This window comes from Talpa occidentalis, unplaced genomic scaffold (genome assembly GCF_014898055.3).
Source record: "Talpa occidentalis isolate TD23 unplaced genomic scaffold, MPIMG_talOcc4v2.1 talOcc4.9, whole genome shotgun sequence".
Lineage (NCBI taxonomy): Eukaryota > Metazoa > Chordata > Mammalia > Eulipotyphla > Talpidae > Talpa > Talpa occidentalis.
In genome coordinates this window covers 117850674-117873398 of record NW_023605305.1, presented here as the reverse complement: position 1 = coordinate 117873398, position 22725 = coordinate 117850674, and the positions used below count along the sequence as shown (strand labels likewise).

Genomic DNA, 22725 nt, shown 5'->3' with positions numbered 1-22725 from the left:
GCTGCTCCTGGGAACCCTCCCCCTACCCCCTTCAGGGAAGACTCACACCCCACCTTGTCCCGCAGGGCCATGGGTGTCATCTCCTACCTGAGGTGAGCGGAGACGCCAGCAGCCTCCCTGCCAAGCCAACCCTGGATGGCCCCCCGGGTCTGTGGAGGCCAGCGCACCCCTGGCTGCTGCCCAGAGCAGACCCGAGACCCAGGCCGCTATCTTGGGCACAGGCTGCTGACTGGCTGATAAGACTGGCGCCAGCCTGGCCTTGCTCAGCACCGCGACGTGTGGACAGGCTGTCCCCACAGAACTGGGCGCCTCGCCCAGAGGCCCCTGGACGCCTGAGCCCGCCCACCCCCCCACGGGGCCCCCCCAGACACCTGAGCCCAGCCCCCACCCTGCTGGGCCTGGCCCCCACCGTGGTGGGCCCCCCTACCAGGGCGAGCCTGGTCCCCTGGGAAAATGGGACAGCTGTGGGCCTCGTGGGGCTGGTTGGGGGGGGGGCTGGAGGCCACCCCAGCGAGGGCACCCAAAGGGCTGCCCCTCTGCTTCCAGCTTGACCTGCTCTTCCCCCTTTGCCGGCGAGAGTGACCGCGCGACCCTCCTGAACGTGCTGGAAGGGCGGGTGTCCTGGAGCAGCCCCCCGGCCGCCCACCTCAGTGAGGACGCCAAGGACTTCATCATGGCCACCCTGCAGCGGGCCCCGCAGTAAGTGCCCGCCCCCGGCCGCTGCCCCCGGCCCGCTGCCAGCACCAGCTGACTGCCGCCTGACCCCTCTCCCCGTCCCCCAGGGCCCGGCCCAGTGCCGCCCAGTGCCTCGCCCACCCCTGGTTCCTGGTGAGTTGGCGGAGCCCAGGCAGGGACGTGGGCACGGGAAGAAGGGGGGCTGGGCCTTGGGGGCCTCCAACGCGGCTCTCTCCCCGGGGCCCCCAGAGGTCTGTGCCCGCAGAGGACGCCCACTTCATCAGCACCAAGCCGCTCAAGTTCCTGCTGGCCCGGAGCCGCTGGCAGGTCAGTCTGGCCCCGGCTTCAGGGCGGGAGGCACGCAAGGCCCAGGTGGCTGTGCCCCGGGAGGGGCTGGACATGGCTCCTGAGGTCTCCCTCCCTGAGCCCCGGGGGGCCTGTGCCTGGCAACAGCCACCGGCTGACCCCCGCCCCGCCCCCGCAGCGCTCCCTGATGAGCTACAAGTCGGTGCTGCTGATGCGGGCCATCCCGGAGCTGCTGCAGGGCTCGCCCGACAGTCCCTCGCTGGGCGTGGCTCGGCACCTGCACCGCGGTGACAGCGCCACCTCCAGCAGCTCCTCCTCGGACACCGAGCTGGCGCCCTTCGCCCGGGCCAGGTCATTGCCACCCTCCCCGGCCACGCACTCCCCGCTGCTGCGCCCGCGGGGCTTCCTGCGGCCGTCCGCCAGCCTGCCCGAGGAGGCCGAGGCCGGCGCGCCTGAGGAGGCGGAGGCCCGCGCGCCCCCCAGCGCCGCCCCGGGCAGCGTGCCCCGGCACAGCATCATCTGCAGCCTGTTCCACCAGCAGGCGGGCGAGGGCCCCGAGCACGCGCCCCTGGCCCCTGGCGGCCGGCGCCTCCCGGCCCGGCGGCGCCACCTGCTCCAGGGCGGCTACTTTGCCCGTGGCCTACCTGGCCTGCGGGAGCCGCTGCTGGAGCACCACGTGCTGGAGGAGCTGGCTGCCCAGGAGGAGCAGGCCGCTGGGCTGCCGCCGGTCTGCAGCCGCTCCCTGGACCTCGAGGGGCCGTGTGTGGCCGGCCGCTCCGCTGGGAGCAGCAGCCCGGACTCCCAGGGCGCCCCAGGGTGCAGCGGGCCTGGAGGAGTCACTGTCAGGGGGCTGGAGCACGCGGTGGGGGCCCTGGGGCCTGGGCTGATTTCTCCCACGGGTGGCACACCAGTGTCCACCCAGCGGGAAGGGCTGCCGCAGGACAGCTGCAGTGGCCATGCCCAGCGGGGCCCTGCTCCCCCGAAGGGTGGAAGACCCCCTGGTCCCAGCTGCGTAGGCCAGTGCGCAGAGGCCCCCCTCCCCTCCCCAACCCGAGCGAGCCCCCCAAAGGGACTGAAGGAGGGGCCGGGGGACACGGCTCTCCCAGGCAGGCTCGGCCCCCCCAGCTCCCTAGGCCCTGGGGACACACAGCCCAGTCCCTCCCCAAATGAGGACCTGGCCCCAGAGGCCGAGTCAGAACCGAGCCCCCCGAGGCCTCAGGAGCAGGCGACCACGCGCAAGTTCTCCCTGGGGTACCGCGGGGGCTACGCGGGGGTGGCGGGCTACGGCACCTTCGCCTTTGGCGGGGACGCTGGGGGCATGCTGGGGCAGGGCCCGATGTGGGCCAGGATGGCCTGGGCCGCCTCCCAGTCCTCGGAGGAGCAGGACGAGCCGGGGCCCCAGCGCCCACCCGCGGCGGCCGCCTCGGGGCCCCCGCTCCAGGGCGGCGAGGGCCCCCCCGGCGTCTCCCTGGAGCCCAGCGCCTGGGAGGACTCTGACGAGGGCCCCCAAGTGTCCCTGGTGCAGATCCGGGACCTGTCGGGGGACTCGGAGGCAGCGGACACCCTGTCCCTGGACATCTCGGAGGTGGACCCCGCCTACCTGAACCTGTCCGACCTCTACGACATCAAGTACCTCCCCTTCGAGTTCATGATCTTCAGGAAGGTCCCCAGGCCGCAGCGGCCACCCTCCCCCGAGTCTGAGGCCGGGGAGGAGCTGGCGGGGCTGCCGGAGCCCACGTGGCCTTGGCCGGGCACCCCTGCCAGCCTGGAGATCATGGAGGAGCCGGAGGACATGGTGGCCCTGCTGGGGGAGCCGGTCGGCGCCCGGAAGCGCAGGTGGTCGCCCCCCGCTGAGGGCCTGCTGCCCCTGCCAGGGGGCCCCGAGTGGCCGGAGGAGCCGGTGGAGCAGGGGCTGCGTCAGCGGGTGTGGGCCTCGGTGGCCCACATCTCCCGGCTCCTGCGGGGCAGGCCTGAAGGTGAGCCACACCTCGGCCCTCACAGGCCTCACGCTGTGTCCTCGGCCCTGGCCCCTGGGCCGGGTGCTGGCCGGGGCTCCTGCCCATCTCGGCTCCCGCCGCGGGGACCTCTGTTCCCGAGGTCACCGGCTGGGCCTGGGGGCTCCCGCCCCGGCACCCGGCAGCAGCCTGCTCAGAGCAGCGGACCCTGCAGTGACTCGCCCGTTCTCCTGCAGGCCCCGAGGGGGAGCCGCCCCGGAAGAAGGCAGGTCTGGCTTCCATCTGGCTGCCCGGCCTGAAGAGCAGGGACCAAGGTGGGTGTGCAGCCCCAGAGGCCTGCCCGGCTGGGGACGGGTGCCCTCCCCGGCCCAGCTGTGCCAGGCAAGGGCGGGAGGGCATGCTCTGCCCTGTGGGCTCAGGACTGGCAGTCTCGGGGGCCTTCCCGGAGGAGGTGCTGGTGGTGGGGTGAGTGGAGGGGGGCAGGCTGTGCTGTGGGCTGGAGGCCGAAGGCCGCCCCCTTGGTTCCCAGCACCGTCCTTCCTGCGAGAGCTCTCAGACGAGACGGTGGTCCTGGGCCAGTCCGTGACGCTCGCCTGCCAGGTGTCGGCCCAGCCGGCCGCCCAGGCCACCTGGAGCAAAGGTGAGGCGCGCTGGGCGAGGCGGGAGTGGGGTGCGTGGAGGCCGCAGGGCGGGCGTGGCTCTGGGGCGCCGGGGGGTGTGCTGGGACCCGCCCCCAGGCTCCCCTGTCCTGCTGCAGATGGGGTTCCCCTGGAGAGCAGCAGCCGCCTCCTCATCTCCTCCACACTCAAGAACTTCCAGCTGCTGACCATCCTGGTGGTGGCCGCTGAGGACCTGGGCGTGTACACCTGCCACGTGCGCAACGCGCTGGGCACAGCGGCCACCACGGCCGCGCTCCGGAGGGCAGGTGGGTCCTGCAGACACGGGGCCTGGGTGGCCGCCCCCAATGTGGGGCCAGTGGGCCCAGACCACCCCTGTCTGGGCCCTGGCTTGTGTCGGCCCTCCATGCCCCCCCGTGATCCGCCTGCCAGGGCATTGCCCGTGGGCAGGGGCATGTGTGGGGCAGGTGCCTTGGCCCCTCCCTGGCCCCCTCACCGCTCCCCCAGGGGAGGGTGGCTGCTCCATCCTGCAGCCATGATCTTGCAATTCACTGGGTTTGGGGGTGACCTAGAGGGGCAGCAGGCTTCCCTCGGGCACCCCAGCGTGACACCCAGAGGGGGCTGATGGGGCCGCCAGTCCCCCGCCCCGCGTGGCCAGGCTGAGCAGCCAGGGCAGGCCCTGCACCCCGGGGTGTGCCCTCTGGGGACCTGGCCTGCAGGGGGTGGCAGGGGTGAAGGGGGCGGGTGGGGGCGGGGCACTCAGATGGGGCTGCCACGGCTCTGCAGAGCGCCCCTCGTCCTCGCCGCGCCCCGACATTGGAGAGGTGCATGCTGACGGGGTGCTGCTGGTCTGGAAGCCCGTGGAGCACTGTGGCGCCGTGACCTATACCGTGCAGTGCAGCCGCGAAGGTGCCGCAGCCCCGAGGGACCTGTGCCCGGCCGGCCCTGGGGGGAAAGGGGGAGCCCCCGCTGTCCCTCCCTGGTGGGGGAGGGGGCGCCCTGGCGACGCCTGGGGGGAGGGGGCGCCCCGGCCAGCCCTCCTGGGACAGGCGTGGGGGTGGGGGGGCGCCCCAGGCCGGGCTCACACGGGCGGCTCTAGGCGGCGGCTGGAGCACCCTGGCGGCCGACGTGTCCGACTGCTGCTACCTGGCCCGCAAGCTGCCCCGGGGCGGTGCCTACGCCTTCCGCACGGCCTGCGTCAGCAAGGCGGGCATGGGTCCCTTCAGCAGCCCCTCGGAGCAGGTGCTCCTGGGGGGGCCCCGCCACCTGGGTGAGCACCGGCTGCCCCCAGGGCCTGAGAGTGGGGCTGGGGATGATGGGGGAGAGGGGAGGATCTGGGGCTGTGGGGCGGGCCCCCTGTCACGGGCTCTGCCCTCGCTGCAGCCTCTGAGGACGAGAGCGGCCCCGCGCGACCAGCCGCACCGCTGCCCAGCACCCAGACCTTCGCCTTCCAGACGCAGATCCGGAGGTGCGCCTGCCCCACCCTGCCCCGCGCCCCTCCACACACCCGGCCCTTGCCGCACCCCCGCACCCCCCAGGTGCGCGTGGGCAGGAGCCCCACGAGCCTGGCCTGTCCCCAGGGGCCGCTTCAGCGTGGTGCATCAGTGCCGGGAGAGGGCGAGCGGGCGGGCGCTGGCCGCCAAGATCGTGCCCTACCGGCCCGAGGAGCGGGAGGCCGTGCTGCGGGAGTACCAGGCCCTCAAGGCGCTGCGCCACCCGCACCTGGCCCAGCTGCAGGCCGCCTACCTCAGCCCCCGGCACCTGGTGCTCGTCCAGGAGCTCTGCTCCGGCCCTGAGCTGCTCCCCGCCCTGGCCGAGAGGTGAGGGCCCGGGTGGTGTCCCCCCGCCCCCCCCACACCCCGTGCTCCCTGCCCTGAGCCGCGCCCGTCCCCAGGGCCTCCTACTCCGAGTCCGAGGTGAAGGACTACCTGTGGCAGATGCTGAGCGCCGCCCAGTACCTGCACGCGCGCGGCATCCTGCACCTGGACCTCCGGTCCGAGAACATGATCGTCACGGAGTACAACCTGCTCAAGGTCGTGGACCTGGGCAGCGCCCAGAGCCTGGCCCAGGAGAGGGTGCCGCCGCCGGAGGGCTTCCGGGACCACCTGGAGACGATGGGTGCGTGCGTGGGCAGCCCTGGTTTGGGGGGCCGTGCCCTGCTGCTCACCGGTGCCCATGTACTCCCCAGCTCCGGAGCTGCTGGAGGGCCGCGGTGCTGTCCCGCAGACGGACATCTGGGCCATCGGTGTGACCGCCTTCGTCCTGTAAGTCCTGGGTGCAGGGCCACTGGGACAACCCCGGGCCCCTCCGTCACCCGGCCGGTGACCCTCCCCGCCCCCGCAGGCTGAGCGCCGAGTACCCGGTGAGCAGCGAGGGCGCGCGAGACCTGCAGAGGGGCCTGCGCAAGGGGCTGATCCGGCTGGGCCGCTGCTACGCCGGGCTGTCGGGGGGCGCCGTGGCCTTCCTCCGGAGCACGCTGTGCGCGCACCCCTGGTGAGCCGCCCCCCAGCCCCCCTGCCCCCCCGCCGCGCGCCCCCAACTGACACCCCCTCCTGGACCCCAGGGGCCGGCCATGCGCGTCCAGCTGCCTGCAGAGCCCGTGGCTGACCGAGGAGGGCCCGGCCAGCTCGCCGCCCGCAGCCGTCGCCTTCCCCACCGCGCGGCTGCGCGCCTTCGTGCGGGAGCGGGAGCGGAGACGGGCCCTGCTGTCCCGGAGGCCGCGCCCCGCCCGCGCCCCGCCCGCACGGCCTCGCCAATAAAGCTGCACCAGCCCAGACGCGTCGCTTGCTCTGTCCGGGGGGCCGTCACCTCCCGGCATTGGGGGGACCCACGGGCGGCAGAACTGCCTTCTGGGCGTGAGAGGTGCAGGCGTCAAGGCACCCCCGTGACCGGCTCTGTGGCTCAGATGGGGCTGCGGTCCCGAGGGTGGCCACTACCGCCCTCTGTCCACCTGGGTCAGCAGCATCTGGGGGGCAGCCGGCCAGGCTGTCAGGGCCAGTGAGGGCGTCCTGCTCAGGAATGTGCCCTGGAGGCCGGGCGGTGCCCACAGGCTCCACCCTCCGCCCAGCGCTGCTCCTGCCTGGAAGTGGGGAACACAGGCTGCAGGGCGCCCTTTGCCCGTGGACGAGCTCCTGTTCCACTTGCTGCCCTGGCGGTCACACAGTCCCCCTGGGTAGGCGCGGTGGCCGAGCCCCCAGCCCCGCCTGCTCAGCCCCCCACTGCCCCCATGGGACCCCCTCCTTCACCTGGAGTTCCGGCCTCCCCAGCCCAGGGCCAGGTGCACACTGACCCCCGGGGCCAGGCTGCAGCCAGAGCCCGTGCTCTGGTCGCCGCCTCTGAGCCGCGCTGGACGATGGATGGGGTGTCAGTGTATTTAATGGGTCCGGGCCTCACAATAAATACAGCCTGGGGCGCAGCCGCTGTGGAGGGGACGACGCAGAGCCAGCCCCTGGACGAGTCGGGGTCTGCAGGCGTGCGGCCCCAGGCAGGACAGGCACATCGGGGGCTCCGACTCCCAGGCCAGGGAAGGGCATTGTCCAGAGTCCTGCAGGGGTTTGTTCTCGCGCATGAGGCTCCGTGTCCTGGCTGCATGGCCCTCTGCTGGCCCTGGGTGGGCAGCGCCTCCTGCTGGCTCTCCTAAGACGGCCTCTCGTGAGGATGCAGTGGCTGTGCCCCTGTCCTTCCCAGGCAGGTAGAGGACCCAACCCGGGTACGGGGTGGCCACCTCCCCTCGGGGCTTGCGGGGCTCCAGGGCCGGGCTGTGCAGGCCCCGGACTCCAGCGCAGCCCTGAGCGTGGGACGGAGGCTCCTGGAGGCAGAGCTGTGGGCGCTGGGGCTGGTGAAGGCGGCTCCCGGGGCTGGGCCCAGCACGGCGGGCCCTGAGCACCAGGCTGCTCACTGGGGGGCCGGTGTGTCCCCAGGCCCGCCTTTCAGCTTGCAGATGGTCATGGGGACCGGGCCCCCGGACAGTGGCGAGAAGAGGGCCCGCAGGGTGCCCGAGAAGGGCGTCTCGGGGAAGGCGTACAGGAGCGAGCCGTCCGCCACGCTGTAGAAAGACAGGCGGCCGGCCTCGTAGTCCAGGAAGACGCCCACACGGCGCGGCGGGGCCCGCAGTGGGGCGAAGGCCCGCTCGGGCGAGTTGTAGTAGCTCCCCAGGAACACCAGGATCCAGAAGCCGTTGCCTGCAAACAGCTCGCCCTTCTCCTTGCGGTTGGCGTCCTCCCGGCAGACGCCCAGCGCCCAGCTGGCCCGCTCCCCCACCTCCACCTCCCAGTAGTGCCGGCCCGAGGTCAGGGGCTGGCGGCCCAGCACGCAGGGCCCGGGGTCGAAGCGGGCGGGGCTGTCGGGCAGGGCCTGGCGCAGGTCCCCCCGCCGCACGCTCCGCCCGTCCTCCGACAGGACCAGCTCGGGGTTGGCGGTGTCAGGGTCCAGGGTCACGTCCCCTGCAGAAAGAGCCACGGTCACCCTGTGCCCGACGGCGCAGGCCCCGCAGCCTCCCCATCCCCCCAGCCGCAGTGACTTGGGTGGTCTAGAAGGCCCCCCTCTCCTCTGGCTCTTCCCCCGAGGGCAGGGGGATACCCTGGGTTTCCACCCAGCTTCTTGCTGGGCACTCTGGCCCCTGTGGGCCCGGGCTCTGGGCTGACCGGCACGCTCCCCAAGGACACCAGCCAAGAGCCTGGGCCCGGCTGCCCCTTGGCCCCATCTCCCTGCAGCCCTGACCCACGACCAAGCCGCCTGCAGGGCCCCAGGGCCAGCCCCCCTGCCTGAGGCGCCTGGCCGGCCGCTGCACCCACCTCGGAAGCCGCGCAGGGCCTCCACCAGCCCCGGCACCCGGCACACCGTCCTCATCTCCATGGGCACCACCTCGGGCGGCTGCAGCTTCACGTCTTGGACCCTGGGGGGGCAGCTGCTGTCACGTGGCCACGGCACCCCCGCCCCTTCCCTGGGGGCCAGGCTCCTACCTGCGCAGGGTGTCCCTGACGTCCTGTGGGAGAGACACATGCAGCTGGTCACCTGGCCGGGCCTCCCCGCAGTGGGCCACACGCCGGCGCCCGGACACACGCCCCGCGCCCCAGGAATAGAGCCTGGAGGCATCGAACCCTGGGAGGCCAGCCCGGCTGACCCCTGCCCTCGGAGGTGCCTCTGTGCAGCGTGGGGTGCCCCCTCCCAGCCTGCCTCTTACCCCTCCTCTCCTGTGGTGACCAACAAGCACTTGGTGCCATGTCACCGCCTGGGGCAGCCCCTTGGGGCCTGGTGGCCGGGGCTGGCTTCCAAGGGCGGCCCCTGACCCCTGGAGCCGCCCACGGTGCAGCCCCACCAGGCCCCGATGCCCACAGCCGGCCTAGGAGCAGCCCCGGGCCCCCAGGCTGAGCAGGGTCTGCCCACCCTCCAGGCCCTGCCGCCACAGGGCCCAAACCGTGCCCGGGACTCCTGGCCCTGCGGGTTCACAGGTGCGGAGGCGCAGCGGGACAGCCAGGACCCCCGCGCCCCCCAGGCCGGCCCCATGCCCGCCCCACGCACCTGCAGCAGCCCCAGCGCCGGCAGCTGGCAGCGGCCCTCCAGCTCAGCGATGAGCGCGGCCAGCTGGGTGCTCTGCTGCCCCAGCCGCGCGGCGCTCTCCCGCAGGGGCGGCAGCACCTCCCGCTCCTCTTCCGCCAGCTTCTGCAGCAGCCGCCGCTCCTCCTCGGCCAGCAGGCCCCGCAGCCGCGCGAACTCCGCCAGCACGTTCTGCCGCTGGCTCTCGATCATCTTCTGCGGGGCCAGAGCGGGGCTGAGGGCCAGGCGGCCGCGTACCCCGGGGCTCCCTGCGCCCAGCCCTCCTGCCCCCGCGCCCGGGAGGGGGTGTCCGGTGCCCCGCCCGCCCCTGCATGCCTGCCACAAGGCGCAGGTCTCCTCCGCCTGGGCCTGGAACAGCAGCGCCTCCTCCATTTGCTTCCGCAGATGCTCCAGCGACGCCTGCAGCTTCCCCTGCGGGTGGAGGCTGGTGAGCCGTGGCTATGCCCGATGCCCAGAGGGCCCCGCAGACCGCGGGCGCAGACCACAGGCGGGCAGCCTGGCCAGCGCCCTCCTGCCATGGCCGCGGCTCCTCCGCAGGCCCCGGGGGGCCAGGGCGCAGCGAAGGCTGTGCCTCCCCAGAAGGGCAGGTGTGGGCCTGGAGGACGGGACACGGGCGGGCAGGGGACTCTCCGGAGGGCGAGTCCTGGGTCACTCCTGGACCTACGCTGGCCACATGTCCTGCCCGCTTGGCACCGGGTGCCCATCCGTGCCCACTCCGGCGGAGGTCTGTTGGGCGTGGGGCCAGAGCTGTGCTGCGCCAATGGGGGGGGGGCGCCCTGACCCCAACCCACCCTGGACGCCCAGCCCCTGACCCACACAGAGCGCAGGGCAAGTCCCCAGGGGCCAGATGCCCGTGCGGCCTGCCCTGAAGGGGCTCCCGCTGGTCCCCACACCCACCGTCACTCCCACGCGCCGCCAGGCCCAGCCCCTCTTGAGCCGTGGGGACGCTGCCCCGGCCATCATCCCCGAGCGGGCGCCCAGGCCACTGGCCGCCTGCTTTCGGGGTTTTCGCTCCCCTCCTGTGGCGTCAGAGTGAGGGAGAGCAGAGTGAGGCGTGGCCTTGGCACCCCTGGCCCCTCGGCCAGACCCCAGCGGAACAAGGCCGGAGCCCGGAAGGGCGGACACCCCTCGCCCCGGGGGCCAGGGGGGCGGAGAGGGCAGGAGAGCGAAATGACGACGGAAGGCCCAGCTGGGTAGTGGAGTCACTGGCCAGTCCACCCCACAGGCCTCAACCCCGAGGGCAAACGGGCACGGCCTGACACGTGAGGGCTGGGTGCGCGCCCCAGCACCCGGCCCCGCCCGGCCCGGCGGCTCCACCAGAGCCCGGAGAGTGCGGCCGGACGCGGGCCCTGGGACCAGCGCAGCTCCCCGGCCCCCACAGCCTGGCCGCACTGGCCCCCACGGCCATGTCAGGGTGTGCTGGCCCGGGCCGGAGGCGGGAGCCATCCAGGGGCACAAGCTGGCCTGGGCAGGAGCGCAAGGGCAGCTCCAAACCCAGGGCCAGCGCCAGAGGGGGGGACACGCACAGGGCCGAGGCAGCCCGAGGCCCCGCCCCCCAGCTCGCAAAGTCCAAAGAACGACCCTCCCAGGGTCTGGCCAGGTGACGCCCCGTCACTGCCTCACGTCACCCCTAAAGCAAAAGGCACGGGCAGCCCCGGAGACCGCCGGCGGGAGCGTCACTTGCCCAGGCGGCGGGGACCGGGTCTCGGACGCACGTTGTGCCAACACTGCCAGACCCGAAACCCGGCGCCAGGGCACAGGACGGGCTGCGCCCCACCGAGTGCCGCCTGGAGCCCCTGGGGCCGAGAGCCTGGCCGTCGAGGCGTGCTGCCCCGGCCTCACCCGCCGCCGTGGCCCACATGGCAGCCTGTGCCTGGCGCCACGAGCCCCGAGCGTGCGCGGGGGAGCCCCCTGGACAAGAGCCAGGCCCCCTGTGAGCCGCGGCCCACGGGGAGGGGAGAGGCCGGCGCCCCCACACCGCCCCATGAGAGCTGAAGTCCGGGGCCTCCATGGCCACCTAGGAGGGGCCACCGTGCTCGACCCCACGCAGTGGCGGATTCCCAGTGGCTGCAGGGCGCCCCAGGATGGCCAGCCCAGGGCAGTGGAGACGCCTCCGGGCCGCGCACCCCCAGGGACCCACAGAAAGGCCACCCCGCACCGCGGTACAGCCCTGTGACCGCAGGGCCCAGGCAGACGCTCCAGGAGGCGGCAGGGGCTGAGATGGGGGCCCAAGGGCTCCCCCGACCCCGGGATGCAGGCAGCCGCTGCACAGGAGAGGGGCCCGCAGATTTGGGGGTGTGGTAAAAAACCAACTCCCACGTTTCTGTGTTGCCTGAAATACAAATGTCCTGAGCCTCCGGGGACGACGAAGAGACAGTCCGCACAATTGCTTGCACTTAAAAATGAGACACGAAGCGCTGCCTCCTGATAAAACGTAATTTCCAAAGCTACTAAATGGAAGGGAACAACCCAGCTCCCGGGGTCTCCTGGGGCTGCTCCCCAGTCCTGCTGGGGTGCCACCTCCCGTGCCCGCAGCCCCTCCCCCCCAGGCGGGGGCCCTCAGGGAGCCCCCACTTGCTTCTCACAAAAATACTGTGAAGGAAAAAATCGTTGGCCTCGAGCCAAAACTTGTTTTTAAAACGTAAAATTATATAAAAGGTTTAACAAAAATTTTTCAGAGAAAGCATTTTGCATGGGGCCCAAGTGGACAAAATCAACATTACGAGGGTTCTGAAGTAAACCTGAATGTCACGCACTTCCAAGGCCGGGCGCCGCGGAGGCCCAAGCCCGGCCCAGGCCGGGCCCCGCGTCGGGCCCCACTGGCTCCAAGGCTCTCCCGGGTCTTACTCAAGCCGATTTCAGCTCGACGGCCCGGGCCGAGGACACCCCGGCTGCCTGCTGGTCACCGGGAGAGCCCTACGCTGGCCGGCAGGGACTGTCTGTTGATGAAACAAGTAACTGTTATTTGGAATCCCCTACGCTTTCAGTATTTTGACATTTTGAAAACTCAAAAATAGGCGGAAAGTGAACTTTGAAATTATCCCCACGTGGCCCTGGGGAACAATCTCAAGAAAACTGCCCTGTCGGGACAGAGAGGCACAAAGTCGGCTTAGACACAGGATCCAAAGCCACCGAGCCCGCCCCGCGCAGGGGCTGCGCAGAGAGTAACACGCGCGTTCTCGAGGGTGTCTGAAGCCCCCCTTAGTGTCCACGACACAGCACGTGTCCTCTTAGCGTAGGAACGTCCTGGCATAATCCTTTCATAACTTTTTATTCGACAGTCTTTAAAGCGAGTTATTTCCTTTAAGGGAATGAACTGTGAACAAAAATGTAAAAAAACAAAAACACGCGAGGGTGTTAAATACGTAAGATCCCGGGAAGCAACAGCCTGTGAATCTGAGCAAATTCCCGACCCCTCGGGGCCCCTGCCGGGCACGGGCTGGCTTTCATTTGTGGGCAAAATTTACTAGTCCAGTTAGGGCTCGGGGAAGTAAAATTGCTTTAAATAGTGAGTTTGAACCACTGCACTCGGCCTAAAGCTAAGGGCACGTGCAACACTGTCCACGGTCCCTCTCGGTGGACCCAGGCTGCGGCCAGCAGGGCGCGAGGCGGGGACCGCCAGAGCCCGCGCCTCAGCACGACCCGCGGGTCCCTTGGCGGGATGGGGCGCCCGCAGGTTCCCCCTGCTCAGGGCTGCAGGGTCACTGCCGGGATTTGGGGAGGTCCTGGGGCGACAGCGCCTGACACGGCCGCCCGGCCTCTCCCTGCACCCGGCGCGCGCGGGTACTGGCTGGCGCCCGGGGAGCCCTGGCGGGTGAGGCAGGAAAGGGGCCCGTGGGTCCAGGCAGGGCGCAAAGGGGTCCCCTCAGCCTCTGGGGGCCTGTGGGACACGCTGGTTCTCAGCTGCCCACGCGGGCGGGTCCGGGGCTGACCTCGGCGGGCCGCGGGGGCCCCGGGAGGCCACTGGGCAGGGCGGCCGGGGTGCGGGTCCGCCCTGCAGCCTCCGCCGTCGCTGTGCGCACATCGGCAGGAGCGGGCGCCCCGCGACCCCGCGCAGCAGCGGGAGCCGAGCTGTCGCGGTGCGGCCCACGGGTGGGTCCTGGCCGCCCGGGGCCGCCCGCCCTCGCCTGCGCCCCCGCCGGGAGCGGCACCCCGACCTCAGGGCGCCCGCGCCGCCGGGTGCGGGGGAGGCCCGCGGGCGCGCCCGGGGGGCCCCGGGGCAGGGGGCGCGGCCGGGAGGGGCCGCGGCGGCGCGGACCCCGCTTCCGCTCGCCCCGGGGCGGCCGGGCCTCGCCCTCCCGCGGGTGCCGGCCGGGCGGGGCGCGGGCTCGGGGCGCGGGCCCGCTTCGGGGGCCCCGGCCCGCGCCGGCCGCGCAGCTGGGGCGAGGCGGGCGCGCGTGTCCCCGGCCGCGCGGGCTGCGCCCCGAGGCGGGCGGCCGGGGTCCGGGGTCCGGGGCGCCCCCGCCCGCCCCCGCGCGCACCTTGAGGTCCTCGGCCGCGTCCTGCAGCGGCCGCACGCGGTGCGCCCAGTGCTCGCCCGAGCGCTCGCAGGCGGCGCAGAGCAGGCGCAGCTCGTCCCCGCAGAAGGCGGCCAGCGGCTCGCGGTGCGCGGCGCACACGCCCTGCGGCACCGGCGACGGCGGGTGCAGGCGGCGCGCCAGCTCGGCCATCTTGGCGAGCGGCCGGTTGGGCCGCAGGTTGCGCTGCGCCGACAGCTCGCGGCACTCGGGGCAGGCGTAGGGGCCGTCGGGCTGGCCCCAGCAGCGCCGGATGCACTCGCGGCAGAAGTTGTGGCCGCAGTCGGTCATCACGGGGTCCGTGAAGTAGTCCAGGCAGATGGCGCAGGTGGCCTCCTCCTGCAGGTTGGCGGACAGGTCGGGGGCCGCCATGGCGCGCGCGGGCGGGCGGGCGGGCGGCCGGGCTCGCGCGGCGCCGCGGAAGCAGGAAGCGGCCCGGCGGAAGCAGGAAGCGGGAAGCGGGGGGGGGGCTCCCCGGATTGGCCGCGGCTGTCACGTGGCCGCGGCGCCCGCGGCGAGGGGTGGCCCCGGGGCGCGCCCGCGCGCGTGCGCCCGGGGCCCCGCCGGGGGGGGGGGGGGGGGCGGGCGCCCGGGGGGGGGGTGCCCGTCGCGTCGGGTGGGGGTCAGCGCGGACTGGGCGGGCGTGAGAGGAAGGGTGACCCCTGGTGACCCCCGCTCTGCGTTACCCCCCACCCCCGGGTGCGGGGGCTCCTCGTGACCCATCCCCGGCCAGGGACGCCGCCTGGCGGCTGGACACGGGCGGGGTGTCCACTGTGGCCGCCGCCCCGCCGCGGGGCTCGTCCCTGCCCGCGGGGTCCGCCCGGGCGGCCGCGCGCACGTCTGACCCGAGGCCGGCCTCTCACATGCAAGTGCTTTAATCGTGAATCTGGGGGGCTGCTCGTGGCCCCCCTGCGGGCTGCACGTCCCGGGGCCGCAGCAGGGGGCCGGGCCCCGGCCTGAGCCCTCAGCCCTTCACCCACAGCGTCACGGTGGAGATGACCATCTGGCCCGACTTGGGGGTGCCGAGGCAGAAGAAGGGCTGCAGCGGCCCGGGGAAGGCCGCCTGGGCGTAGGTGTGCAGGTGGGAGCCGTCCCGCAGGTTGTAGAAGGAGACCTCGCCCGCCTCGAAGTCCAGGAAGACGCCCACGTGGCTGGGGGGCTCCGTCAGTGTGACGGGGGTCGGGGCGGGTGCCACAGGCTCCTGGCGCTTCCCCTTGGAAAGCTGCACCACCCAGAACCCGTTCTCGGGGCGCTTGGGGACCCTGTCCCGGCGGCTCACGTTGTCCCTGCACACGCCCAGGGCCCACAGGGCCTCGCCGGTCAGGTTCATGCCCACCTCCCAGTAGTGCCTCCCGGAGGAGAAGGCCTCGCGGCCCACGGCGCAGGGGTAGGCCAGGAACCTGTCGCGGCTGCAGGGCACGCCGTCCGGAGGGGTGCTCAGGTAGCGCCGCTGGCGGCTCTCGTACAGGAGAAGGTAGGGGTACGCCGTGGCCGGGTCGGGCAGCACGTCCTCTGCGTGCGGGCGTGGGGCGGGCAGGGGGAGGCCTTCAGGGCCTGCGGGGAGGACCCTAGCAGGGCCACCCGCCTCACTCCCTGAACCCCAGACTGCCCACGTGGCTGAGCCCAGGGAGACTGCTTGGGGCCGGGGCTGGGCGCACAGTGTCTCCGCGGCTCCAGGAGCGGGTCCCTGAGGGCCACAGCCTGGCTGGGAGCACGGGCGCTTACCTTGGAAGGTCTTGAGCACCTCGATCTGCCCCGGGACCCTGCAGACGGTCCTTAGCAGTGCGGGCGTGGCCTCTGGGTACTGCACCGGCGCGCTGCTCTTCCTCCAGTGGACACAGGTCTCACTGTCCCCGGGGCCCCACGTGGGCCCGCCCCTGCCCCCCCCACCGCTGTGGTAAGGTACCTGCTCGGTGGGTCCTTCATGGCCTGTGGAGACAGGGGGCGGCAGAGGTTGGGCCCCTCCCTCACAGCCCCCTCCACCCTGTCTACTTGGGGGCTGACTGGTTGTCTGTAGGCCTCACTGGGCCTGCCTGTGCGTGTGCATGCACGTGTGTGCAACAGCTCTCTGCTGTGACTCTGCCATCATTGTGCACACTCCGCGTCACGGTCCTGCGGGCACCTCCCCAGGCTGCTGGGACTCGCTCTGGGCTGGGTGTCCTGTGTGGGTTGCCACCTGGATGGCAGCTGCCCAGGCTACCTCTCTGGGCGGGGAGGGCGGCAGCGCACAGGCGCGCTGGGCCTGTGGGGAGCCCTCCCACGGCTCAGAAGGGGCGAGCTAGGGGAGCTCATGGTGTGGTGCCAACCCCACAGACCCAGGCCTGTGGGAAGAGGGCGCGGGATGGGACAAGGCGCCTGGGAGGACAGGGCAGGGCCACGAGCCTCTGAGCAGCCGGGCGTGCAGCGGCCTCGGTGCACCTGGGCCCCGCCCCTCCCGCCAGCCGGGCCGCACCTGCAGCAGCTGCAGCGGGGTCCGCCCGCCCAGGTCCTCCAGCTGCTGCAGCAGCAGCTCCAGCGTGAGGCCCTGCTGGGCCAGCGCGGCCCTGCGCCCCTGCAGCCGCCCTGCTGTCTCGGCCTCCTCCTCCTTCAGGGCCCGGAGGAGCCGCTGCTGCTCGTCCACCAGCAGGAGCCGCACCTTCTCGAACTCTGCCAGGATGCGCCGCCGCCGCGCCTGCACCAGCTCCTGGGGGGGTGTGGATGTGGGCGCCGGCCCGCCCAGGGTCCCCCGCCCAGGCTCAGCAGGCACAGCCCGCCTGGCCCTGGGCCCCGTGGCCGCTGACCCCATGGCGCCCACTGCCCCGGCCTGCTGAGCCCTGGTTCCCCTAGCTGGCCGCCTCCCGCCCTGCTCCAGCCCGGCACTTGCCTGCCAGTCCACCAGGCTCTGCTCCTCCTGCGCCCGCAGCGCCCCTGTCTTGGCCACCTCCGCCCGCAGGCTGGCCACGTCCTCCTCCAGCCTTGCCTGGGGTCGCAGACGTGGGGCAGGGTCAGCGGCTCTGCACCTGCCCAGGTGCGCCCTTCGGGAGGAGGGGTGTTTGGAGCTGGGGTCGATGCAGTCAGGGGTTGGGCATGGCACCCCAGAACCCCCTGGCCTGACAGGCCACAGACACTTAGGGTTGTCAGCAGCCCCTCCGGGTAAAGGCTGGGGAGTTGCACTTCGGAGCCGCCACCCAGGCCGGTCACACGTGTCAGGCCCAGGGCCTCTGGGGCGCGGCCGGGGTGGGGCTGTGCCTGGTGGAGACCCCAGCCCCTGCCGCACGGGCACAGCCACGTCAGCCTCCAGCCTCAGCTGCAGCCTGGGAACTGACCGCGGGGGGCGCTCCCAGCCCCGGGGAGCCTGGACTGGCTGCTCTCCCCCCACCCCAACCCCCGCCGCCACCCCGCTCTGCTTGCTGTTAGGGGCTGGCGGCCACTGTGGCTCTGCCTGTGCCCACTGGGCTGCTGGGCCGTCTTGGCGGGTCCGGCCCCTGGGCCTGGCTGGAGGAACGGGCGAGGGAAGGGGCTCCCTCTGGCCGGGGTGGCCTGGCTGCGATGCCCACACCCCCGTGGCGTGGGGAGGCACCCGTCTGGGCTCCCCGTCCAGCCCTCGCCCGCCCCTCCCGCCCACCTTGTGCTCCTGCGCGGCCTCTTCCACGGGGAGCACCCTGTGCGGACGGTGCTCCCGGGACTCCCTGCACACCACGCAGATGGGGCTCCGGTCGTCCTCGCAGTACAGCTTGAGCGGCTCCTGGTGCGTCTGGCACAGGTCGCCGCGCTGCGGGCACGGGTGCTGCCGCGCCATCTCCGCCACCTTGGTCAGCAGGCGGTTGGGTCGCAGGTTCCTCTGGGGGGACAGCTCGCGGCACTCGGGGCAGGGGAAGGAGTCCCTGCGCTTGCGCCGCCCCTTCTTGCCTCTGGCCTTCTCCCAGGTCAGCCGGATGCACTCGCGGCAGAAGTTGTGGCCGCAGGCGGTCATCACCGGGTCCGTGAAGTAGTCCAGGCAGATGGCGCAGGTGGCCTCCTCCTGCAGCTTTCTGGCGAGCTCCACGGCATCCATGTCCTGGGGGGGAGCCGTGTGCCACCCTCTGCCAGCTGCTCCCTGCAGCGCCCTCCTGCAGACAGACCCCGGCGGCCAGCAACCAGCTCCCCGCGCCGCGTCCTGCGGGCCCCCTGGTTTTAGGGGCATCTGAGAATCCCCTGGGGCTGCCTGATGGGGACCCTCACCCCACTTGCTATGAGTTTGAGCTGGACCCGCCTTGCGCTGGGCTGGTCTCACAGGCCTTTCCGCCACCCCAGACCAAGGGCCTCTGGCCCCTGAGCCCCCACTCTGCTCCTGGGCTGTGCACACCCCTCTGTGCCCCCAGGCTGTGCTGAGCCCAGGCCCTGCTGCTGCTGCCGGCCTGGGCAGCGTGAGCTGTGCCAGGGCAGGGCAGGGGCAGTGAGGTGAGAAGACAAATCTCTTCCATTTGGGAGTGAGGTTGGCAGCTTCCTTGACTAAACTCTGCTGGGCTCCGGCACGTTCCGACCAGGCCCTGGACATCAGTCTGTCTCTGCTCTGTCCGGTGCAGCGGGGGCCCTGCTGCATGGGCTGAGCCCGACTCCCCGTGCCTGGTGCCGCAGCCCCGGCCGCTCAGCCCCCTGCGCAGTGGGGTTCCGAGCCGAGCCAGCCCCGATCACGCCGAGGTCTCTGCCCGTCGCGAGTCCTGAGTAAAGTCCGCTCGGCTCTCGCTGCGTCCACTCTGGCTGCCGCGTGCCCTGTCCGTGCTTGTCCACCCGGGGTGGGGGTGGGGGGGTGTGAACCCAGGAGCACGCGGGCCTGCACCCCAAAGGGACGGGCTGCACACGGGGCTGCGGATGGGGGCCCCCGCGCCCCAGTCCGGCTCCTGACTGTTTAAAGCCACGTCTGGACCCCGCGGTCCTGCGCTGGCCACAGCCTTGGGGCCGCCCCCTCCCTCCATCCCAGCGGCCACGCGCGGGTGGTCACCCCCACGCGGAGCCCCGCCAGGCGCACAGAGGGGGGCCCCGGCCGGCCACCTGCGGGCAGGAGGGACCCCTGCAGTCGCGGCTCAGCCCGTGGCTTCAGCTTTTCACCATCTTCAAAGCGGAGGCGCGCGCGTGTCCACGGCCGGCGCCGCTCCGCGCCCGACCCCAGCCCGCCAGCGCCGGGGCCACTCGCGAGCGCGGGCGCCGCCCCGTCCGCGGGCACTTCCGGCCCCGCGCGGGGCCCGGCTTTGTGGCGTCAGCCCGCGGGGTGTGGTCGGGGCGCTGGGGGCGCGGGACGCATGGGGGGCGGGTCGGGGGCGCCTGGTGGGCGCGGGCCGGGTTAGGGGCAGCACCGCAGTGGGTGTCCGCGGCTCGCTGCCCCCCCAGCCTGAGCCCTGACCTTACGGGGTGATGCGCTCCCCAGTACTCGTGGGGGTGCAGCGCGGGGGGGGCAGGTGAGGACAGGCTGGAGCCGGCCCAGGACAGCGGAGAAACGGACGGTCAGCGGCATCGCCAGGCCCGGGAGGGCGGCGGGACCCCCACGCCGCCTGCGCCCCCGGCTGTCCGAGCGCGGCGCGGGCCGGGCAGGGCGGGCCGGGGGCGACTTGCTCGCTGGTCCCGGTGCCCCCCCTCCCGCGGCCCCCCGTCCCGCGGCCGAGGGCTGCTCCCCGCGCGGGGCCCCAGGAGGGCACGGAGTGCGGCTGCGCGGGGCGGCCGGCCGCGTTCCCCCAGCTTGGCTTAGGCGGGCGCGGGTCGCCCGGGGGCCCCAGGAGCGGTGCTCGCTGCACCCCGCGCGGGGGTCACGTGCTCCTGCGGCCGGGGCGCAGCAACGCGGCAGACGAGGGAGCGGCCGAGCTCGCCCCGGCTCAGGCCTGAGGAGACCCAGGGCGCCCCGGCGGGAGCTCGGCAGCGCAAAGCGCGCGCAGGGCGTCCGGGCATGCGGCGTCCGCGCCGTTTGGCGACCACCGGGCGTCGTGCTGGGAGGGCGCGTGCGCGGACACGTGCGAGCGGCCAAGAGGCCCCTTTCGAGCGATGGGGACACCGCAGCCGCCGTCCTCCGAGTCCCGCGCGGGCCCTACAGCTCGACCCGCGGGACCCCGCCCGAGGAACAGGCCGGCGCGCTGGGAGACCCGGGGGGCGTCCTCCCGGGCCCTGGCTGCGCCTTCGGGATGGCTCGCGGGCCGGGACCTCGTCCACCCGCGCCCTCAGGCGGGCCGGGGCCGCTGCCCTGCGGACCTGGCCGAGAGGAGCCCGACTCGGCCTGGGGCGCCGGGTGCGCGGTCCCCGCGGCCAGCGCGCCCGGCCTGCCTGCGGCCCGGCCCAGGCGCCCATTTGGCCCCAGGGAAGCCCCGCCCGCCGGGACTGATGAGGGCGCCAGAGGCCGGTTCCTGCCGCGCCCACACCCTCCCCCGCGGCACCGGCCACCCACCCGCTGACCAGCAAGACCCTGAGGTGGCAGCGGGCACGAGGCCGAGCATGGACAGCACTTTTCGGGACAAGATGGTGGCTCTGAAAAGAGCCTTTGGGGTGACGCGTGCACGCGCACGCGGGCCTAGGCGCGCTCCCCGCGGATGCGGCGCGCCAGCTGGATGTCCTTGGGCATGATGGTGACGCGCTTGGCGTGGATGGCGCACAGGTTGGTGTCCTCGAACAGCCCCACCAGGTAGGACTCGCAGGCCTCCTGCAGCGCCATGACGGCCGAGCTCTGGAAGCGCAGGTCAGTCTTGAAGTCCTGCGCGATCTCGCGCACCAGGCGCTGGAAGGGCAGCTTGCGGATGAGCAGCTCGGTGGACTTCTGGTAGCGGCGGATCTCGCGCAGCGCCACGGTGCCGGGCCGGTAGCGGTGCGGCTTCTTGACGCCGCCCGTGGCCGGCGCGCTCTTGCGGGCCACCTTGGTGGCCAGCTGCTTGCGCGGGGCCTTGCCGCCGGTGGACTTGCGGGCCGTCTGCTTCGTGCGGGCCATGCCGAGGGCGCTGCCGGGTCTGCCGCTCCTCGCCGAGTGGTGAGCCCGACCGCAGAGCCTGCTTTTATAGAGGCTCCCGCCCTCCTATTGGCTGGCCGCCGGGTGGCGCGATGGTAGGCTGTGCTCTGATTGGCCCGGGGGGTCGCTTGCTCATTGGCCAGCCTCTGATCCAGGCGCAGCCAGGGCGCGGCCGCCCGCTGAGGGGGGCCCTCGGGCGCTTCTCCAACACCCGCGGGCTGGGCGGGTCGGGCCTCGGGCCCCGGGGCCTGTGGTCGTGGGCGTCACCACCTGCCGCTCGGTTCCTGCATTTCTCTCTCCCCGTTTTAGGTGTCGGTGGAGGTTCTGTGACGGGATAGATCAGCCCGGGCAGGGCGGGAAGAACCTTCTAGAAGCGTGTGCTCAAAATTTGGCCTTCGCCCGGGGCCGGTGTTGAGGTCTCAGCGCCGGTCCAAGGCACTGCCCCCCTTCCCTCGAGGCGCAGCTGACTCGGGGATCCCCTCTCGTTTCCCGACCAGGCAGGGCGCAGACCCGCCAAAGGCCCCACTCTGGTCTGCAGCGGGAACGCCCTTGAAAGGATCCAGTAGGACGTTTCCCCCGACGTCAGCGCCTCCCCCACCCCCAGGCGCCGAGGTCCTCGTCCCTCTCGAGAACTGGGCACCTCAGGGCCAAGCCTCCCCTGACCCAGCCCCGCCAGCCCCGCCATCCAGCTCCCCCGCCGGTCCTTCCTCTTGTTCGGTGCTCTCGTTGCAGACGCCCGCAGCCCCTGAGCAAGGGCACGGCTGGAGGGCGGAGGTGTGTGTCGCCCCAAAATAAACCACTTCAGGGCCTCCCTGGTGGGGCCGGGGTTAAGTCTCGGCACAATGAAGCTAGCGCCAGCCACTGTGGCCCGAGTTCGGTCCCCGGCCAGGGAGCTGACCCACATGACCCGGCAGACCTCTCCTTTCCCCCCACTGCTCCCCTCAGCAGTGGATCTCAGCGGATCCGCCTGTGCTGTCCCTGCTGTCTCTGACGAATCCTCTCACACCCCACCTGTGGCCTACACCCGTTCCTGTAGCATTAAAAAAAAAAAAAAAAAACGCTTCAGCACAAGGATTATTTTGAACCAACGGTGCTTGAAAAATAGGTGTAAAGGGGCGTCCGAGCTCCCACCTTTCTGCTGGCCACAGGAGTGCGAGCTCCGTGGGAAAGACGCCCACCCCATGCCAGGAGAAATCCTCGTTGACCCAAGGCAGGAAAGTGAGGGCCAAGCTCTGCACAGGCCAGGGTTGAAATGTTGCTTCTCTTCCTCCGGCCGCAACGTGTATTTTGCCGCCTCGTGTATCCTGCTTGCGCTCCCGGGGTCACCTTCCTCCCACTCCTCCAGGTCTGGTTTCCTCAGGAAGGTCCCTGTGAACCTGACACTTGCTCTTTGCTCTTGCTGATCTCTCTCGTCACGGAACCTCCACCGACACCGAAAACGGGGAGAGAGTTTCCCTGCCCATCGCAGTGGTCCTCTTCCGTCGCCTGCAATAGTCCTCTCCAGTAAAACGCTCTCCTGACCCACTTGGGGTTTGTTCTTTGAGCACGGTATTTGCCTGCCCCACGCCCTGTGCCAACCCTGAGATAATAAAATGACAGAGACGCTCAGTAACAAGAAAGGGTATGTGGGATCCGAGGTGTGTCTGTGGAAAGGAGGAGAAAATCTGACCCTGCCCCGGGTTCTGTTGGGTAGTCCACTACCTACACAGGGGCAGGTTAACACTAGAAAAACATTAAGAGAAGCTGGGGGCGGGGGAAGCTAGGGTGGGGGTGGGGGTGGGGGTGCGGGGGGGCCACGAGGGGCCTCAGAGGCAGCCGCGCTTGCGAGGGCTGAGCAGACGCCGCGCACGGGAGCGACCCGGCTCCTCCGCGGCCTGGCCCTGACTCCCGTGTGGGGACGAGGGGGGCAGCGGGGGCGCCTTTCTCAGGGCAGCCTCTCCAGCTGTCAGGGGCACGGAGAGACGCCGTGTCCTCGCACAGGTGCTGCTCAGGTAGCTCTAATTCAAAATAGTCGGTACCGCACGGGCGAGCGCGCTGAGCCCCGCCGTCGCGCTGGGCCCGGCTCGGAGACGCGGGCAGCAGCGGGAGAGGAAAAGGAAGAAAACCGCTAAGCAGGACCCAGCACCCAGGGGCGCCGCGCGCAGAGCAAAGGGAGGCGG

The 22725-nt window shown here is 72.1% G+C and overlaps 4 protein-coding genes across 5 annotated transcripts in view; 1 reads left to right on the top strand and 3 right to left on the bottom strand.

The window, feature by feature from the left end:
* Window positions 1–6312, top strand: part of OBSCN (obscurin, cytoskeletal calmodulin and titin-interacting RhoGEF) — a 59715-nt gene extending 53403 nt beyond the window's left edge. Inside the window, 16 exon segments of the mRNA XM_037500912.1 lie at window positions 66–92; window positions 547–699; window positions 783–828; window positions 925–1002; window positions 1160–2957; window positions 3173–3250; window positions 3466–3576; window positions 3694–3861; window positions 4340–4462; window positions 4653–4823; window positions 4937–5021; window positions 5134–5373; window positions 5448–5671; window positions 5742–5817; window positions 5897–6046; window positions 6117–6312. Of these exon segments, the coding sequence (XP_037356809.1) occupies window positions 66–92; window positions 547–699; window positions 783–828; window positions 925–1002; window positions 1160–2957; window positions 3173–3250; window positions 3466–3576; window positions 3694–3861; window positions 4340–4462; window positions 4653–4823; window positions 4937–5021; window positions 5134–5373; window positions 5448–5671; window positions 5742–5817; window positions 5897–6046; window positions 6117–6312 (3724 nt within the window).
* Window positions 6313–6804: 492 nt separating this feature from the next.
* TRIM11 (tripartite motif containing 11) lies at window positions 6805–14008 on the bottom strand. The gene is made up of 6 exons (XM_037498760.2): window positions 13591–14008; window positions 9425–9520; window positions 9074–9304; window positions 8515–8537; window positions 8347–8447; window positions 6805–7995 (listed from the first exon to the last, which is right to left on the bottom strand). Exons 1-6 carry the CDS (start codon window positions 13996–13998, stop codon window positions 7448–7450), a joined length of 1407 nt encoding a protein of 468 aa, XP_037354657.1. The 5' UTR covers window positions 13999–14008; the 3' UTR covers window positions 6805–7447.
* A 457-nt stretch (window positions 14009–14465) lies between these two features.
* TRIM17 (tripartite motif containing 17) lies at window positions 14466–18668 on the bottom strand. 2 transcript variants are annotated; one of them, XM_054691054.1, is made up of 7 exons: window positions 18637–18668; window positions 17231–17662; window positions 16490–16585; window positions 16079–16309; window positions 15533–15555; window positions 15352–15452; window positions 14466–15138 (listed from the first exon to the last, which is right to left on the bottom strand). In XM_054691054.1, the coding sequence occupies exons 2-7, from the start codon at window positions 17657–17659 to the stop codon at window positions 14591–14593; spliced, it is 1428 nt and encodes a 475-aa protein (XP_054547029.1). In that variant the 5' UTR covers window positions 17660–17662; window positions 18637–18668; the 3' UTR covers window positions 14466–14590. The 2 variants fall into 2 exon arrangements, with proteins under 2 accessions (XP_054547029.1, XP_037354656.1); XM_037498759.2 differs by having other exon boundaries at window positions 14466–15452.
* Window positions 18669–19982: 1314 nt separating this feature from the next.
* Window positions 19983–20720, bottom strand: H3-4 (H3.4 histone, cluster member). The gene has a single exon (XM_037498761.2). The coding sequence runs from the start codon at window positions 20546–20548 to the stop codon at window positions 20138–20140; it is 411 nt and encodes a 136-aa protein (XP_037354658.1). The 5' UTR covers window positions 20549–20720; the 3' UTR covers window positions 19983–20137.
* Window positions 20721–22725: the final 2005 nt, after the last annotated feature.